Source organism: Phycodurus eques, chromosome 20 (genome assembly GCF_024500275.1).
Source record: "Phycodurus eques isolate BA_2022a chromosome 20, UOR_Pequ_1.1, whole genome shotgun sequence".
Taxonomy (NCBI): Eukaryota; Metazoa; Chordata; class Actinopteri; order Syngnathiformes; family Syngnathidae; genus Phycodurus; species Phycodurus eques.
The window spans coordinates 7,615,333-7,633,291 of record NC_084544.1 but is presented as its reverse complement, the minus strand read 5'-3'; the positions used below and the strand labels follow the sequence as shown (position 1 = coordinate 7,633,291).

The window sequence follows — 17,959 nt, the reverse complement described above, 5'->3', positions numbered from 1 at the left end:
TTTCCATTCCTTTCAATGGGGAAAGATAATTTGAGTTAGTGGTTTTAGTTATGAGCACGATCACAGAACAAATTAAACCAGTAAACAAGGCACCACTGTAGTTTAAACCTTAAAAATGGCTTTCTGATGATTTGATTTAGAAAAAATGCACCAGAAGTGTTCATGAACATTCACATATGGCGAAGACTCTCCCTAACAATCCAGGCTAAATTTAGCTCCTCCGCTCGTTGACGCCATTTATTACTTTTAGGGCTTCTGCGCCATCGTTTTCCATCTTCTGGCTTTAGAAAGAGCGCAAAAAATGCGAATAGGTGAGTTTTTCAGCAAATAGCTAAGGATAGGTTCCACAGGAAAAAAAAAAAAACAGTATTGATTGATTAGCTAAGCTAAGCACGGTTTGGAATTTACCAACACAATCTCTTGCATTCAATGACACTTTATCTAATCTGCAGCATGTTGACAGAATGATTGGCCTACTAACTCAATGTTGAAGACTTTCTTAATTATTGGGTGCATGTCAACAAACAGATGCACCTTTAACATAGATAAAGTAACGATACAGTGTGTTTGTTCAAAGGGAGGCGGCTAAGTCAAGTCAACATTGCATATTCACATCTCCCCCTATCTGCACACATACAGTAGCGGCTTGTGTTTACTGTACTTGGATGCTGTCCACTTATGGTATGTATGCGCAGCTAAATTGAGAAGTAAGACATGCTCTGCATCTTAGCCAGAGCTGAGTTGGCTTTGCAAATAAAAAGCCAACGAAGAAGCCACATGAGAAAAGCTACTTTTTTTTTTTTTTTTTTTTTTACCATGAATGTGGAATTTTGAGGTTTCTGTCCAACTTTTAGGTCCACTTTTTTTCCCCATGTAGTCACTTTGAACTGTGATAGATGAAGAGTTTTTTCCACAACATCTTTGCCATGTTGTATACATATATGACAAATATATTGTAGTTTAACTTACCTTGGCAACAAGCAGGTTTGCTTTTATACTTTAAAGAGGACATATCTTTGGCAAATTGACTTTTTAATTGCTTCTATAAAAACTGTTGGTGTTGGAGCCAATGTACATTATGAATGAAGTGCTGCCTCCCCAAGTGAAAATATGTAACATCAATGCTCACTGTCCTTAAGCGCCCTTACTTTTTTCCACACTCTGTAGTAGGACAGCTGGCTTTGACCCAATGCTATCTCCATCTCCAATTGTCATGGTAGCAAAAGTTGTTCTCTGCATTGAAATAGCTACATGGGGGCGGGGTGAGCTTTGGCTCATTTGCCCTCAAAACTGGCTGAGTTCAGCGCCTCAATTAAGACGGGATGCTGTAATTCCTGATTCTTGGAGTTCTTTGACGTTATTAAACCTGGGAACTGAAAAATGCACAATATGTCTCCTTTACCATATTTATACTGTCTTTTCATTGGCTCACGTTATCGGCTTTTCAGTCACTTAAAAGTACTTTACTTCAAAAGACAAAAGATGCAACGCTATTCCTGAAGCCATATTCTCTGCAAAAATGACACGTAGAAGAAATTCATATATATTTTTTGTTATTATGGAAAATGAGTTCACTGCTGTATAGTAAAAGTAGGCTGAAGTTAAAATACTCACCCTTTCAAACCTGGAGACGCAGCGGGGGACTTTGCAGAGCAATATTGTCACCTATTTTTATAGGTATTGCTGGAATTAATATGCATTGTTGTATGTTTAATGAGCACATAATGAGCTTGTTTAACAAAATGTCCCTCAAAATTGTTGGACAAATATTCTTGAATCAAAAGCTTTTTCAAATGTGCTGTTTAGTCTATCAGAATGTAACCCTAAAATGGATTTATCCTTGAATCATTTACAAACATATTTTCAGAGTTACTCTTTAATGCTTAATTCTTAAGAAAAAATACTTTTGAATTTCTCACAAAGCCTCTGATGATCTAATTTTTGAGGGAATTATGCAATAAAACAAAAATACCAAATTATGTGCTGGAACTTTTTTTGCCAGCTGGGTTATTATTTTATTTATGTTAATTGCTTGTGACCCATTCATCCATTTGTGATCTGATTTCAAAAATTATCAGCTTCCATTGTGAAATATTGGATTTTTTTTTGTACCCTCCCCCCCCTCCCCCCCTCCAACCAATCAGATTGCTCGGATGTTATCTCTTGGCTGGCTACCCCTGGTGGCATATTTGCATGGTATCCATGGAATGTTATGATATGCTTTGATGCACCAACCAGTTTGTAGCACAACATGTATCATAAAACAGTGGAACTGCTTACCCGTGACTGCGGAAATGTGCAAATACACAATACTAACACTTGAGGCTGATTTCATGGCTGCTTCTTATTTGATTAAATTGGTTTATAACTCCAATTTATGTCAACAATGTGGTTTTTCATCGGTGTGTGCGGGTTGTTGGTGGTGCCCGAGAGATCCGAGGGAATTGCGCTGTCCACTTGCATGTTTTCCAGTGGAGGGGCAAGGAGGAGGATGACAAGCGAACAGCCCACGCGAGTGACGTGCCGTGCCGTGACGTGACATGAAGTGTCTACGGGAGGGGGCGGGGCCAAGTGTGGGGTGAGCTACGTTACAAATAGGCGGGGAGCTCTAAAAAAAAAAACAAAAAAAAACACTACGTCCACCTTATCCGCATCCTCTCACTTTGCTATCAGATTCCACGCAAGACTCTCTCGAGCAACTTCTTCAGCTGAACCGGGAGATTCTTTTTTTTTTTTAATTGAAAAATTATTATTATTATTATTATTAGATTTTGCTACTTTGTGTCAAGATAACGCGACGAAGCAGCCATTCTGATATGGCCAAGGGAGAAGGAGCCGAGCAATACTCCAACGCCAGTTTATTGACTAAACCTGGCAACTCCGACCCCATTTCGCATCCCAGAAAGGTGGGCACATTTCTTAGTTACAAACCAAAAGGGTTTCCACTTGGTTTTGTTGAAACTAAACGCGTTTAGTTGGTGTAAAAGGAGGACTGGGTTTGTCGTCCACGCCGCTTTTGGATGAACGAAACGAGCACGCTGGCCAGTTGGAATTGTCATTTTCAAAAGGGAGTGTCTGATTCATTGAACCATTGCTAGCCGCCCGGTTCACATTGTGATACTTAATAATATACATATATATGTATATATATATATATATATATAATTTTTTTTCTTTTTCCTCCCCACACTCATATTACGATCAAAACAATAATAAATGAATGAAAAGTTGAAAGCCCACTCGTGATAATCCAACCAGCGTTACACGAAGACCCCTTTTAAAATAACCTCGTGATATTCTTCAAATTGTATACATCGTATGCTTTAAAAAAAAAAAAAAAAAAAACCTTGGAACCAACAAACTGAAGATTTTTAGGTTATAATTACAGCTTTGTGGTTTGCAAGACCTGAGGTTTTAAAGTAGTCGTTACTCGGGTCATCCCGGAGCTAAATTTAAAGGCTTAAAATGTCACTCTTCTCGTCTCTTTTTTTCCTTTTCGTTTTAGCTAGCTTGATTGTGGCCTCATTCCAATGTAACGCTTGAAATTGACGGTTGTCATTTTTTTCCTGTATGAGCGAAAGGAAAATAAGCAAATAGTACGCCAGCAACAGTTTATTGTATTAAATTATACATGCTATATTAATTTAATCAGTCGTGTAAATGCTGCGTTCACGTGTTGATTACAAGCGTTTTTTTTTGCATGCCGTCGTCGTTCCCTTTTCGGATACTAAACTAATTTAGATTATTCATTTCCAAGCGCGTGCATGTTGTAACAAGCAGAGCATACTCTAATGTGCCTTCTAGTAGTAAAATTCGCACGGTACTGTTCCGTCGTTGGTGGGAGTTACCTTTTTTTTTAATTTTTTTTTTAAACCAACAGCTGAAGGCGACGTGTCGCTAGAGAGGGATGTGAAGCTCATGTCATTTCCATCAACATCAATAAAATGTATTTGAAAATGGCTGTACTTTTGAGAAATACGTAAAACCTACACATTCCGATACCTTATCTGATCTGTTAGCAGACATCAATACTCATAGAGGATGTAGTTAGCTGTGGCATTGACCTCATGAGCTGATTTTATCTTGTTTGCATTGTATAAAAAAATTTAAAAAAATCTCTGTGGCATAGACAGTAGATGACTCTTAAGGTGACCCGGCTATCACTCAAATTGAAATCGGTTTCGTGAACTTTGGATGGCACCAGTATCTGGTTGCAGTGTTTTGTCACCTGAACTTACTGGTGTGGTTGTATTAACAACAAGACAGAAAAAAAATAGCTGTTCAGCTTTGTTGTGCTCAAACAAGAGGCACTATCATTACCCCGGTCTTGCCTGACAAGTGCAAAAGGAAGAGTAGTCAAATTCAAAGGGTTACTGTGTCTTAAAACCTGTGTGACTGGTCACCAATGAGCAGGGGCATCATTTAGGGAGAGCAAAACACAACCGTGTTTGATTGGCCAGCGAGGAGGGTGTGTGGGTCCTTCAGAGAGGTTTTTGATTCCAGCTGGTGCGCAGGCCACTCCGTTTGCCAAGGTGGCCTCGTCAGGCTCTGTTGTCAGCTCTGGAAATAAAACAGGAGCTTCATTTTCCACACAGGGTGACAAACATGTGTCACAACAGCTTTTAAAAACTTTGGCAATCCAAGTCATTCGACATCTCTGTATTTTTCGAAGCAGAATGAAACAGGCGAGACTGAAGCTTCCATATTTGAGGAAAGAAATGGGGAAAGCCAGGGGAATAAGAATGTGTTCATTCCTGTTGCATGGGTGGATCCAGCTATCTGCCGATTGCCAGATTTCGGAAGCAGCTGCAAAAGCTATGAAAGACACTTTCTTTCCAGACTAGCTCTTTGAAGCTCTTCAATATGTCGATCTAATTGTTGCTTTTAAAGTTGATTTGGTATTTTGTTCTCTTTCCCCAGCATGAGCAAAGAAACAGATTGTCTGTCTGCAACAAGCTCTGCTACGCCATTGGTGGAGCGCCCTACCAGATCACTGGATGTGCCTTAGGCTTCTTTTTGCAACTCTATCTGCTGGATGTAGCGCAGGTTGGTCGAATCCATGGTTTGCACAACACAGAAACGTATATTTCCTCACACAAGTGCCTACATAGGCTACAACTAAAGCCAGTCTAGTGTGCTGTTGTTTTATTGTAGTATGTGACTGAAGCTACAATTGCAGCATCAGAAGATGCAACATTTATTCTTTTACACAGCCATGGCTGGGGTGGCAGCAACGCGCATGGGCAGAGGTTTTTGATATTGGCGATATTACCGTCAGCTATCAAATGAAGAGAATAGATTGATGGGAGGAAATAAATAAAATTTTCATTGCAAAAATATTATTTTGGCGATCGCTCTCACGAAGCCTTGTCCTGTAAAATATAGATGGGTGATCCATTACACCACTGTAAAATCCAAAGGCTTACATTTCAAACATAAAAATGAGTGGGTGGTTGGCCTTAATGAGCCCTGACACTAATCTCGTGGTCAAGGCCAATGTGGCATGTAATGGAGTGTAAAGTCAAAGGCTTCCCAGGGTTCAGTTTTGTGTGCCCACCAAGATTGTTGCAAGAGTCTATTGTCTAGCCCAGCGTGGGGCAGTTGGTACAGTGAGGATCGGTAAATTTTTTTCTTTCGGACTTTGAATGGCAGACCAAGGAGGAAGCTGCAAAATGACAGTTTGTCCCGACTCCTGCCAAGTGCTCGTAGACTCTGCTGACGTCTCAATGTTTTAAAGCTGCCGTGTTATGATTACAATCTTAAATAACTCAAATCTTGAGCCACAAACTAATTATAGTTTAGTGGTAGTCACAGGGCACCCTAATCTAAAATAGAAAACACATTTTCCATCAAATGTGCCTTCCATTTACACATTGTCTTCTCTTTTGGCAGCTAGATCCATTCTACGCCTCAATCATCTTGTTTGTGGGCAGAGCATGGGATGCAATAACGGACCCCACAGTGGGCTTCCTCGTCTCGAGGAGTCCTTGGACACGAATTGGACGAATGATGCCCTGGTAGGTGTCTTTACATCTCCTTCTCCAAAGTCACCCATCTGGACTTAAAGCAGACGTATTGTTTTTTTTTCTCACAATTGAAAATAGTTTCCAGGTGTCTTTTAAAACATGTCTGTGATATGCTTTCATCAAAAGAGGGCGGGTTCTTACACACACGCCCACACACTCACACACATGCCCACGCGCACACACACACAGAGTGCCTGTCATCTCCCAACAGAGGTTACCACAGATCACACACATGCTGCCACGCCACTTCCTCATTGCCAGCACAACAGCCAATGATATCTTGGCCATTAAAACATGTTCACAGTTGAAACACAAAGCGATGTTGCCTGCCTGTGTTACGTGTTCGCATTTCCCACAGCACACTTTTGGGAAATATAACACCCATCTGCTACTTCGCAAATGCATTTTCACACAGTCCCCTTAAGTTACAAGTGTTCCCCCCCCCCCCCCCCCCCATACCTCCAGTTTCTCTGAAGTACCATCATGATAGACACTCAGAATTCTGATTTTTTTTGTCTATTTCTTTAGGTGGAACTAAAACGTTTGAGAACCAGTGGCATAGACCTTTAAATATGGCCTAAATACATTAAATTAGAGGCATTTCCATCTTTAAATCTGCAAAATATTTGGCAATGGCAGCCAGTAACATAATGCTGGATATTTGTATTATGCAGCATTTTATATTATTGTGCATTCCCATGTTTTCACTGCCAAGTGTGGATGCTTGTTATTTTATGTGGCATCTGGGCATGCATGGCATTCATGTGTTCAGTTCGTGTAAAGACAGACATATGGGTTATGTGCCATTTGAAATTAACATTGAAAACTAGGTGGCTATCAAAAAAACCAGAATGGGGGCTTGGGCACCGGCATGCTCGGAAGAGTAGAGGCCACGTCACTTGACAAAGACGTGGATGGAAAAAGCAAGGCGGAAGAGGCGCAGAGTCAGCCACTCCATATTCCTTGTAGTGTATAGAAGGGGGGGAGGGTAGACTGGTGAGCTCAGCCTCTGATTGGTCCAGCCCACAACACACCATCAGTTTGAGCCAATGAGAGCGCAGCTGTCGAGGCCTCGGATGTTTCCCCCACCCCCCTCAGTGACATCACAAGGTTACTAGAGTTCAAGTTACTTATCAGTGCAGAATGTTGTAGTGTTGCCAACTTCACAAACGTGTGATCCAATTTTAAAATGGGAGGCTGTATTAGTACCAGAGGGGATAATAATGAATGTTATATATGAGTACGTATATTCACTTGATCAGAACACGTATTTAGTTGTACACCGCTTGTGGTCATGAGGATATTGTACTGTACTTCCATGGTTTACTGCCACCCAAGGCCCTTTCACGGCAGGCCACGTGTGGACCCAATGAAGAAACCTATCATTTGATAGTCGCGCATGTGGCGCTGAGCGTCAGCTGCTTTGACCCGCTGCCCACTTTGTCACATTCCCTCATGAGTACAGTTAATCAGATTATACGCACAAGAGCGAAGATGCGTCATACACTGAAAACCCCCCTTGACAGCCCTTTACCGAATGCTGTATGCATTTATTGAATCCCACCAGAATAGCTTGAATTTGCATTTGGATCTTCATTTCAAAAGAAGTAGTGGACCAGGTTCAAGAGGTTCTGGGTTTGAATCTCAGCTCAGGCCCTCCAATGTGGGGACTTTGCATGTTCTGCCCGTACTTGAGTTAGTTTTCTCTGGGTACTCAAGCTTCCTCTTCATGGTAGCTCCAGAGAAGACTCTAAATTTTCCATCGGTGTGCATGTGAGTGTTGATGGTTGTTTGTCTAAATGTGTCCTAAGATTTGCTATTGATCAGTTTTGGGTTTGTGTACAAAAGTTAGCTCTTCTGCGAAATATTAACATTTTGTGCGTTCATAGTGTTAATGCATAAGCGGTACAGAAAATATTCAGATGAATTAAAAAAAAAAAAAAAAAAAAAAAAAAAGTTTGGATGAATCCGGTATATGCGGAACATCACGTGACCAAACCTGGAAAACAGGTTAGCGAGACCTCCTGTGTATTCTGCGCTAACGACGCTGTTTGACGCTGAACTTGCTAAAATTTGGTTTTTGATCAAAGCGTGGCCATCCTGCTAATGGACACCGTGCCCCAATTAATCACCAGGTGTGTCATCCACTTACAAGCAGAGGTTGTAATAATCATGATTGCTAGTTAATGACGCTGTTCTTCGCACATGGGTGGTAAATAGTCAGGTGATGCGCCCGTTTGAACTTTTAGCGAACCAAAACAGCAGCACCTCTCTACCTAACCATCTTAAGTCTACATGAATTCCTTGCGCAGTATCAAAGATGATTTAAGGACGATTTGCCTTCAGTAGACTGATGTGATCATGTGCCTTGTTTTCGCCATGATGGTCCTTTTTTTGCTTGGCATAAATTATAATATATATAAAGATGACTCTCATGATTAAAAATGACTCCCGCGATGCAGCATTTCAAGGACGCGTCAAGGATGTCCTGGTTCAGAGGTGTGTTTTCCTTTGTCACGCACGACTGGGGAATGTTGCTCAGAGCACATTCCTTGTGTGTTTTTTGGACATAGTTGGCAAATAAAGATGATTCTGATTTTATTCTGATATACGGGAGAAGAAGGCTTGCAGGAAATGGCCAAAAGAATTCCACTTCCAAGGTTCTCTCTCAAGTTGCACATGTTCCCGTCTTTAAAATCACCTCGGGTCGTAGACATGCTCCAGGGATATTAATAATACAAGGTGATTCATACTCGTCTCAAAACTCTCATTGAGCTCTACTTCAAAGTATGTTAACATCCATCAATTATCAAATTCCCTCATGTGTGTGTACAATGACGTGTCAGAACCGCAGCGCCTTACTAAGCACTTGGCAACGTGTGAATGAAAGATGCTGCGTGAATGTTGTGCGTGTCTTACGCAATGAGCCCCCTTGTCCTCATTAAGGCTTCCTTGTTTGTTGTGTAGCACGTGTCACACATGGAGAGTCACCTTTGTATCCACAGTGTCTTTTTTTTCTTCTTTTTTTCCCCCCTTTCTCCCCCCCCTTCTCCCTCTGTGCAGGATTGTGATCTCAACTCCTCTCGCTGTGCTCACCTACTTCCTAATATGGTATGTGCCCCCCTTTGAGGACAGCAAAGTCATCTGGTACCTTTTCTTCTACTGTCTCTTCCAGAGCCTTCAAACTGTGAGTATGAGACACACACACCTAAATAAATTTGCTTATCTGTTTGGAAAGAACCATATTTGTCAAATAGTGGCCCATGGACCATTCGTATCCACCAGCATGTTTTTTCTAAATTTATTATTGGCTCGCTGTATATTCAAATAATAAAATTAAACATGGTCCGCATTGGAAGGTTACATGACAGTTTAATTTTTGCGTATAAACAATAACCATAAGACAAGATTTCATTCACACTTCCATGTGACAAGTTTCGGTGGTACAAGTTAATTGCCAAAAGAGAGAGAACGTCACTAATATAGCTACAGGTTAGCAGTTCTTTGAAAAGTACTGGAAATGGCAATTTTGAAGAACATTAGGCCTTCTCTGACTACATCTATTGTGTAACAGATTAAGAGGAAAGCCAAATGTTTTCTAATGGAATACATTGATCCAAAACTGCATGACCTCGGAGTAAATTTGTCTATCCTGTCCAATGTCTATTTCAGTGCTTCCATGTGCCATATTCCGCCCTCACCATGTTCATCAGCTCAGAGCAGAAAGAAAGGGACTCTGCTACAGCTTACAGTGAGTAACATTGTTTTCATAATAGGTTTCCTGAGGGTAGAAGAAGACTTGTTAATAAATGCCCCCCCCCCCCCGAAAAAAATCAGGGATGACGATTGAGGTTCTGGGCACTGTGCTCGGTACCGCCATCCAGGGCCAGATAGTGGGCATGGCGAACGCGCCCTGCATCCCAGGACCGGGTGAAATTTTGGCGGACATGAGCAACTCCTCCTCAGGCCTCAACGGCACAGACCACGTCATCTCCCTGGAACACACGGTACCCAATGTTACCATTTAAACTTCAAGAAGCACAATTTGGAGTGTTTTTGCTCACTCCTCTCTTCCTCTACAGAGAGCCGCCTACATGATCGCCTCTGGTGTCATCAGCTTAATCTACGTCCTCTGCGCCATTGTTCTGTTCTTTGGTGTGAGAGAGCAAAAAGGTAGGGGGGGTCATCAACCAAAGAGAACGTGTTCACAACACCACCATGATGATGGCAAAATACCAAAAACTCCAATACCCAATTTATGAGTTTTTCGCGTGCTGTTGTGTGTGTGTGTGTGTGTGTGTGTGTGTGTGTGTGTGACTTTTGGCTTGATTACTTGTAAATTCAATTCATTCATTTACATTCTCTTTAAAATATTTTGTTTTTATATTTTACATGTTTTTATTTAAAAAAAAAAAAAACTTATTTCAATTCATTTCAATGGGGAAACTTGATTTTGGAACAAATAAAATTTTGGATGGAACGACTTAAACTTGTAAATCAAGGTGCCACTGTAGAGTGTGAAGAAACATTTGCCAAAATTGTCTTAAAAAGAAAATTCTATTTCACCCAAAAAAAAATATTCCTGATCAAGTTACTGGAGGTATACTGCCGTCCAACTGTCATTAGATCTTTTTAAGGACACGTCACCGGGTCTCAAAAGGGTCGAGGTCATGGGATGATGGTGGCCGCACAGTTTTTCTCCCTTCATAGCATACCCACAGCAGCTAAAGTGCCAATGGTATTTTACGACACCATGGGATGCATTGTCTTGCATGATCATTTTATTGCATAAGGCATAGTTTTTTGTTTTTATTTAATCTCAGTCAGTTAGAAACTCCGTGTTTTGTAGAGGGCATTCTGACACATCTCACTCCCCATTATTCCAGCCCAAAACTATGAGGCTCAGCTGAGTAACAGATTTTCAAACCGGTGTGAGAGTTATATTGGTGATCCAAGTAGACAGATGCAATACGCATGTTTTTTTTTTTTTTTTTTTCCTCTTCAGAGTCCAGCCGTCCCAAGTCTGAGCCCTTGTCGTTCTTCCAGGGCATCAAGCTGGTGATGGGACACGGGCCCTACGCCAAACTGGTCATGGTCTTCCTCTTTACCTCGTTGGCATTCATGGTACGCATACAGTGTACTGTGCATAAACAAAAACTACGTAGTTTAGGCTGTTTATTTATTTTTTAAGGAAATGTAAAATGGTCTGGGGCCTCTTTTGAGGAGTTTTCTGCTTGTTTCCACTCTGAACTAAGACACTAAAAACAACAGCTTATAGTTGGCAGGCTATATTTTTCTCAAGCTGCTACCTCCTTTTTTTAAAAAAAACGTATTATTTGTTTATTCTGCAGCTCCTCGAGGGCAACTTCGCTCTGTTCTGTAGCTACACCCTGGGCTTCCGAAACGACTTCCAGAATATTCTGTTGGTGATCATGGTGAGTTCAAACACGCACGGACGGACACACACGTGCACACTCGCATCACATAACAGCAAGTGTCATTTCAGGTAGGCTGCCTGTTGCCATAACAATCTCAAATAGACTTCCCTCTAAAGGTCTCACCCATAAATTGTGTGCAGTCACAAAGCTGGTCTGTCCTCCATCAGAGCACCACAGTGTTCTCACTGTCTTGCCATATTGTGTGAACTGGGCCTGAATGCCATCTTATTCCCACAGATGGACAAGAAGCCTCTGCAGCCCTTGGTTCCCCTCCCAAAAAAAACAGTTAATCTGCACAAATCAGTCATCGGCCACTTTTTAATTAAACCGTATGAATCCACTGTAGAAGGCAGACCTGGCGGTAGAGGGTGTGGGGGAGTACAGGTTTACAGGGCTGAGCAGATTACGTCATTTGATCCTTTACTTCATGGTAAGGATTATGGAGCCGACGAGAAATTTATTTAGCGGGATGGCTTTATTCACAAATCATGTGGGCTACAATAAACTGCGCTCAGGAGGGCAGTTATTACGAAGACGTTCCTGCTGGGATGAAAAGCAAACACGGTGCTGATCTCCAAAGGAAATTTTTAAAACGGGGGGGAATGACAACACTGTTTTTCTAAGGCTTTTGTGGTTGTTACACGAGGGGGTCAGTCAGAGTCAAACGATGCGGCCCCTGTGGAATTCACCCAATATCCACACACCCACGGAAGTTGAAAACCTTTGTGAATGCATCCATTGTCGTGTCAGTGTTACATAATGTCACACAGGCTCAAACTGTATTGCTTCTACTGTACTATATTGAGAGCTTTTCATGTGCATTGATGGAGAAACAGATTAGATAACCGGAGTGTACATGCCCCCCCCCCCCCTCTCTCTCTCTCTCTCACAGCTCTCGGCCACTCTCACCACCCCGTTCTGGCAGTGGTTCCTCACCAAATTTGGGAAGAAGACTGCAGTCTACGTTGGCACTTTGGTAAGACTAAACACAAAAGAACAGGAATGATGGCTTCAGTATCATAAACCGGCTTCTAAAGTGTTAAAAACAAAGTCGCCAGAGGTGTTTATTTACTCACTTTTGGCATTATGGTTCCGTATTATGCTGCAGCTTTAAGAAAATTTTGGACAAGTGCATGACTGTGTTTCTCCTCCCTCCAGTCTGTAGTTCCCTTCATAATCCTGGTAGTGTGTGTGAAGAGCAACCTGATTGTCACCTACATTGTCTCCTTTGCTGCCGGGGTCAGCGTGGCTGCCGCCTTCCTGCTGCCTTGGTAAGACCTCCCCGCTCTCACCCGACATTCTCCGGTCACCGACGCATGTCTGACTTAAAACGATCTTTTGTCCGATAGGTCTATGCTGCCCGACGTCGTCGACGACTTCCGGGTGCAAAACCACGAAGCAAATGGACACGAGGCGCTCTTCTACTCCTTCTACGTCTTCTTCACCAAGTTTGCGTCCGGAGTCTCCCTGGGAATCTCCACTCTCAGTTTAGAGTAAGCACTCGCACGGCGACGCTATTCAAAATTATTTTAGCAGTCAATTCTATTACAGGGATCCTCAATTTATGATGTTTCGAGGTTACAAATGATGCTGAATAAACCACTTCAGTAAGAATATGTCATCATGCGGCACAATAAGGCAAATATAAAGTGACTGTAATTATTTTTTTTACCCTTTCCACATACTTTTAAGGCATTTAAACTTACTAAAACACATGTATTTAAACTTTGTGTTCTTACTTCCACAGTTTTCCCAATGAGAGGTGCAGTGTACTTGCTTCAAGCTGTTTCTGTCACTCCCAGTTGAAGTTTACTGTTAAACCGAGACACATAAAACGAGAGAATTAAGCATTGTATATTTAAACACCAAAATAGCGATAGATAGGATAACTGAAATTGACCACTGCACCGCACTGCTGCCCTCATGAGAAACTCAACAAATTAAATATCACAAGGATTTAATATGAGCAAAGTCTCTCTAAAACACCACTAGGTGGCAGTATTGCTCTCCAAACACTTTTCTCTTGCCCGCTCTCATTTTACTTGTCATTTTATGATTAGAGCTGGTAAAATGTTATCTACAACATTGTCTGTCTAATTAGTAAGGGTTAAATTCACTTAGCTGGGGACAGACCCTACCGCAAAAAGTGAAAAATAATTGACGCCCCCCCCCCCCCCCCCCCCATTTTATACTTTTATATTAGACCGGACAATGGTCTGTGGAAATGGAGCCCCTCCCCTCACTTCAGCATATTTCCTTGCCACCAAGATGTCTAGCGATGGCACCAAAGCAATACTTTTATATTGTACAGGGCTTTCGTCTGAGCACAAAAAGAATGAAAAGGGGAGTTTTTCAGGGAATAACAGGATACAATAGGTTCCCCCGACATTATTTCCTATAGGAAATTTTTCGAACCGAAAGTGCTTGACTTTAGAGATTCCGCTTTATTTCCTTGTCATTTTTTTCCCTTCTCCTATTCACGAGGAGCATGGTGCTGAATGAAGTTAATCCAAATCCCACATCAAAGCGGGAGATTTATTTTCTTTTACTTGAATGTGATTCCAGTACAGTAGAGTGTCATGCTTTTATCACAAGACTGCGTCTTAACTATTTTCCTTTTTTCTTGCATCCAGTTTTGCCGGCTACATCTCTCGAGGTTGCTCCCAACCGGCAGAAGTGGACATCACGCTGAAGGTGCTGGTCTCCGCCGCCCCCATACTCCTCATCATGATCGGCCTAGCCATCCTGTACACGTACCCCATCAACGAGGACAAGAGGCAAAGCAACCGGAAACTGCTCCAGAAGCAAAGGTGATCCTTGAGTCTGAGCTTCTCGTGTCTGAAAGGCTTAATTAACCCTTATACAGTTCTCAGGACTCTTTGAAGCTCTCTTGAACATTTTTCTACCACTGTCCCATTTAAAAATAAATAAAAAAAATCCCCCCTGTGACCACCATTTTCCTTGATTTAACCTAAAATAAATGTTAGTAGTTTGACCCGCAACCGGGTGCACACACACTCTATATAGCGCCTGTACAAATGAGTGACATTTTTCAAGATTTTTATTTTGATTATTCACTTTAGGAAAATCTCATCAAATTTCAGGGTGAAAACTATTGTTAATGTCAATCACGTAACGATATTTTTAATTGCTGTCAAAACAGCTGAAATTTGACCCGAAAGTAAGGGTTAAAAACAAATGAATTGTATTTTCTTTTCTCCTTGCAGGGATGAGGCAGATTCCGAAACGGACTCGACGGAACTTTCCAACATGATCTAACACTTTTTTTTTTTAACACCGCCGACCAATTAAGACGAACGCCTGGCATTTTGCACTGGGCGGGCCCCAGTGTCCTTTGGCCCGTCTTATCTTACAGACACTGCCTAGTCCAGGCAACGCTCTTGCTGCTGCAACTGCTGCTATTTCCCTTCAAGAGGCTAAAAAAAACATGCCAAGCCAACCTGATATTTACACGCTAATTTGCTCGGTCAGGTCTCTTTTGTACTGCCAAAACCCTCTCTTTTTGTTGTGTGACTTTGTTCCTTGATTGAAAGTGCGCAAAAAGCCAGTTTGCATCTTTTTTGTAATCCAGTGACTTGAGCACTGTACTACCAACCTAAACTTGAACAAACAGCATCTGTGCCTTCGCTCAGTTCAGTAGCAAAATGAAAACAAGAAACTGACACTTCATTTGAAGATCCATGTTCTTGAGTCACCGGTTGGACTATACAATTTTATTTTATTTTGCCCTGACAGCCTGATTGTTCTTATCTCAATCCACAGGTAAATGATTAACACCTTTCAAGGGCTTGTTTTTGTTTTGATTTGCTCCATGTCATTAAGTAAAACCACTACTATAGATCTGCTACTATTATTTATAGAAAAGGCTACTGAGGAATAGGAAAAACATCTCCCCTCCCCCCCGACTGAGCGCTGAGCTAAAAGGTGACAACAGTCCGTACTGAATATGTGATCGTGTTAAGTATTTATTACTTTTTGATTTTGCAGTTTGGACAATAGATGTGTCTTGCAGTATTTAAAACCTATTTAAGGGCGCAATCGATATAAAGTAAATCAATGTTCTCATACATTTTTTCACGTGTCACCCTCGCTTGTCTGTACGCATTAAAGATAGGATGCACGTAATTGTGGGGATACAAAATAGGATGAAGGAAACATGATTTTCTTTCTCTGTATATATGCGTCTGTATTGTACGATTAACTGTTTTGTAAACTTCTTCATTCATATCCATTGATATGGAATTGTGTACATACAGCGTCCTATGTTATACATACAGCTACAATATGCTCCTGAAACTGAGGTGGCATTGTGCAAGTTTTAAAAAAAAATTTTGTCCACTTGGGGGGGGAGAAGGAAAAAAATAAAGTAATGAAATAATCTGATAAAGAATCATTGTATCAATTGTAGAGGATGCTGTAGGAGTGCTCTGTCTCAACTAACTGTAACCATTGTACATCCTGTAAATATTGTTTTTGTTCGGTCGTGGAACTGCAGTTGAACTTAACTTCTTTCCCTGTGCATGACTCTTGCTAGAGGTTGTGTGTGTGTGTGGGAGAGAGGGGGGGGGGGCATACAGACACATGCCTTGTGTACATGCCTCCCATGTCCATATGTAAATGGTGTACGTAGAGTTGTAAATACATTTGATATTTGTGGCTGCAAGTGACTTGATGTACTCTGTACTGAAGTTTATTTCAGGGGAAAAGAGATTGAAAACAATAAATAGTGCTGGAAAAGTGAAGTGTGAAAATCAATTTTATTTGACTTTGAAGCCTCTTATTAGCAATGATGATTTAAAAAAAAAAAAAAAAAGAAGCAAGTAAAACCATCTTCTGTTATTCCTCATGGAGGTTATCCAAATTGATTTAACTCCTAACTGACTGGGGTACACCCTGAACAGGTTACCAACAAATCCCAGGTAACATCCAAACAAACAACCATTTGCATCTATGGAAAATTTGGTCTTCAATGTTTTTGGAATTTGGTAGGATGATGGCGTGGTCAGAAAAAGAGGGGAAAACAACCTACACAACCACGGAGGGAATTGAGATTGGAACCCGGAACCTCTGGTCTAGGCAGGTTTGCGAACCACTAAGTCAGCCCAGAACTTTTCAAATATATGTATTAAAAGTGTAGCATTATAAATTTAATTTAAATCCTCTAATTAAACACTGAAGCATAAGAAGGCAGAATGTATTTCTTTTTTGGGGTTTGTATTTGAATGCAATTGATAAAGTAAAATAAAAAAATGTTTTTAAATGAAGGTATACTTATCTTAGGAATAATACATGTACCCACCAAATATGTGTACAACTAAAACTTTAATTTCAAGACTATAAAATTCACTTTCATCTCCTCGATTCTGTTCGAGGTAATGACAGCGTTTGCGAATAAATGCTGACATCCTGTGTACATTTAGTGTAACAACGCCTAATCGAAACCGAATGTAAAACGTCAAGCCAAACATTAAAAAAATAGTTGAAGTAGTCGAGTACTTTTATTTATTATTCATTTTAATGTAAGAAGTTATGTTTCATCATTTTATTTCTGTATTAAAAGACTTGTATAGATGCTATGGTTTATACATTTTTAATTGGAGTTTAAGTGTTCTCCAATCAACAGATGGCGCTATTATTAATATACGAAGAAGACATACGGACCGGAAGTTCCGTGTTTCTTTGCGGGAGTAAAACGGAAATGAAGAGGATTACAATTTAGTGTGCCTACCGCCTTATTAAGATTCCGTCTCCAACACGTTCTATTTTGTGTTCAGTCCGCTGACCGTGCGAGCGACGCTGCTATGGCTGCAGCCGCCGCCGCCGCCAATCCTCCAGGCTTTCCCACCAAGACCCGCGTGGCTATCCTGGCCGAGCTGGACAAGGAGAAGCGGCGGCTGCTCCAGACTCAGTCCATGAGCGAGCCCGGAGCCAACACGCCGCTGACCTCCAGAGGCGGTGCGGCGAAGGAGGCGAGGGACAGCGCGGAGCAGCAGCACATCGCCGCCCAGCAGAAGGCCGCCTTGCAGCACGCCCACGGACACTCGTCCGGCTTCTTCATCACCCAGGACTCGTCGTTCGGGAACCTCATCCTCCCGGTGCTTCCCCGCCTGGAGCCCGACTTGTAGTCAGGTTGTGGCCGCTCCCCACAGTCTGTTGGACTGAACAGCTCATCCCAAGCGTCCCATTGTCACATTTGTCTGTACTGAGGAATTCAGGTTGAGAACGACTTCAGCGCGTTTCATTTTAGACATTAAATATAAAATGGCTACAATATTTACAGTCGTGTTTTTTTTCTGCCTTCCTTTCCTTCCCTGCTTCCCCCCAGACCTGCTGATGTTGCATCCTTCCTTTGCTTAGAAAAAGGCTTTTTAGACTTTAGTGCCTTCTTTCCTTGATTCCCCATTTCCTTCCACTTCATACCCGCTTTTTCCTCTTTCCTTCCTCCCCTCCTATCCTTCCTTCCCCAAGAATCAC

General features: G+C 41.6%; 2 protein-coding genes across 3 annotated transcripts; both read left to right on the top strand.

Moving 5' to 3' along the window:
- Positions 1–2,637: 2,637 nt before the first annotated feature.
- Positions 2,638–16,227, top strand: mfsd2ab (MFSD2 lysolipid transporter A, lysophospholipid b). 2 transcript variants are annotated; one of them, XM_061665511.1, is made up of 14 exons: positions 2,638–2,906; positions 4,921–5,046; positions 5,893–6,017; positions 9,090–9,213; positions 9,699–9,777; positions 9,864–10,033; positions 10,109–10,199; positions 11,032–11,150; positions 11,378–11,461; positions 12,357–12,440; positions 12,623–12,735; positions 12,814–12,957; positions 14,098–14,274; positions 14,692–16,227. In XM_061665511.1, the coding sequence occupies exons 1-14, from the start codon at positions 2,817–2,819 to the stop codon at positions 14,741–14,743; spliced, it is 1,578 nt and encodes a 525-aa protein (XP_061521495.1). In that variant the 5' UTR covers positions 2,638–2,816; the 3' UTR covers positions 14,744–16,227. The 2 variants fall into 2 exon arrangements, with proteins under 2 accessions (XP_061521495.1, XP_061521496.1); XM_061665512.1 differs by having other exon boundaries at positions 2,815–2,906; positions 5,897–6,017.
- A 944-nt stretch (positions 16,228–17,171) lies between these two features.
- LOC133395874 (SOSS complex subunit C-like) lies at positions 17,172–17,747 on the top strand. The gene has a single exon (XM_061665142.1). It carries the CDS (start codon positions 17,287–17,289, stop codon positions 17,608–17,610), a length of 324 nt encoding a protein of 107 aa, XP_061521126.1. The 5' UTR covers positions 17,172–17,286; the 3' UTR covers positions 17,611–17,747.
- Positions 17,748–17,959: the final 212 nt, after the last annotated feature.

What these genes read in the sequence shown, in the direction of transcription:
- mfsd2ab (XM_061665511.1), top strand. Translation starts at nt 2,817, where the DNA reads ATGGCCAAGGGAGAAGGAGCCGAGCAATACTCCAACGCCAGTTTATTG. An exon ending in CCATTTCGCATCCCAGAAAG is followed by an intron (nt 2,907 to 4,920) that starts GTGGGCACATTT and finishes CTCTTTCCCCAG; the next exon opens with CATGAGCAAAGAAACAGATT. An exon ending in ATTGGACGAATGATGCCCTG is followed by an intron (nt 6,018 to 9,089) that starts GTAGGTGTCTTT and finishes CCCTCTGTGCAG; the next exon opens with GATTGTGATCTCAACTCCTC.
- LOC133395874 (XM_061665142.1), top strand. Translation starts at nt 17,287, where the DNA reads ATGGCTGCAGCCGCCGCCGCCGCCAATCCTCCAGGCTTTCCCACCAAG.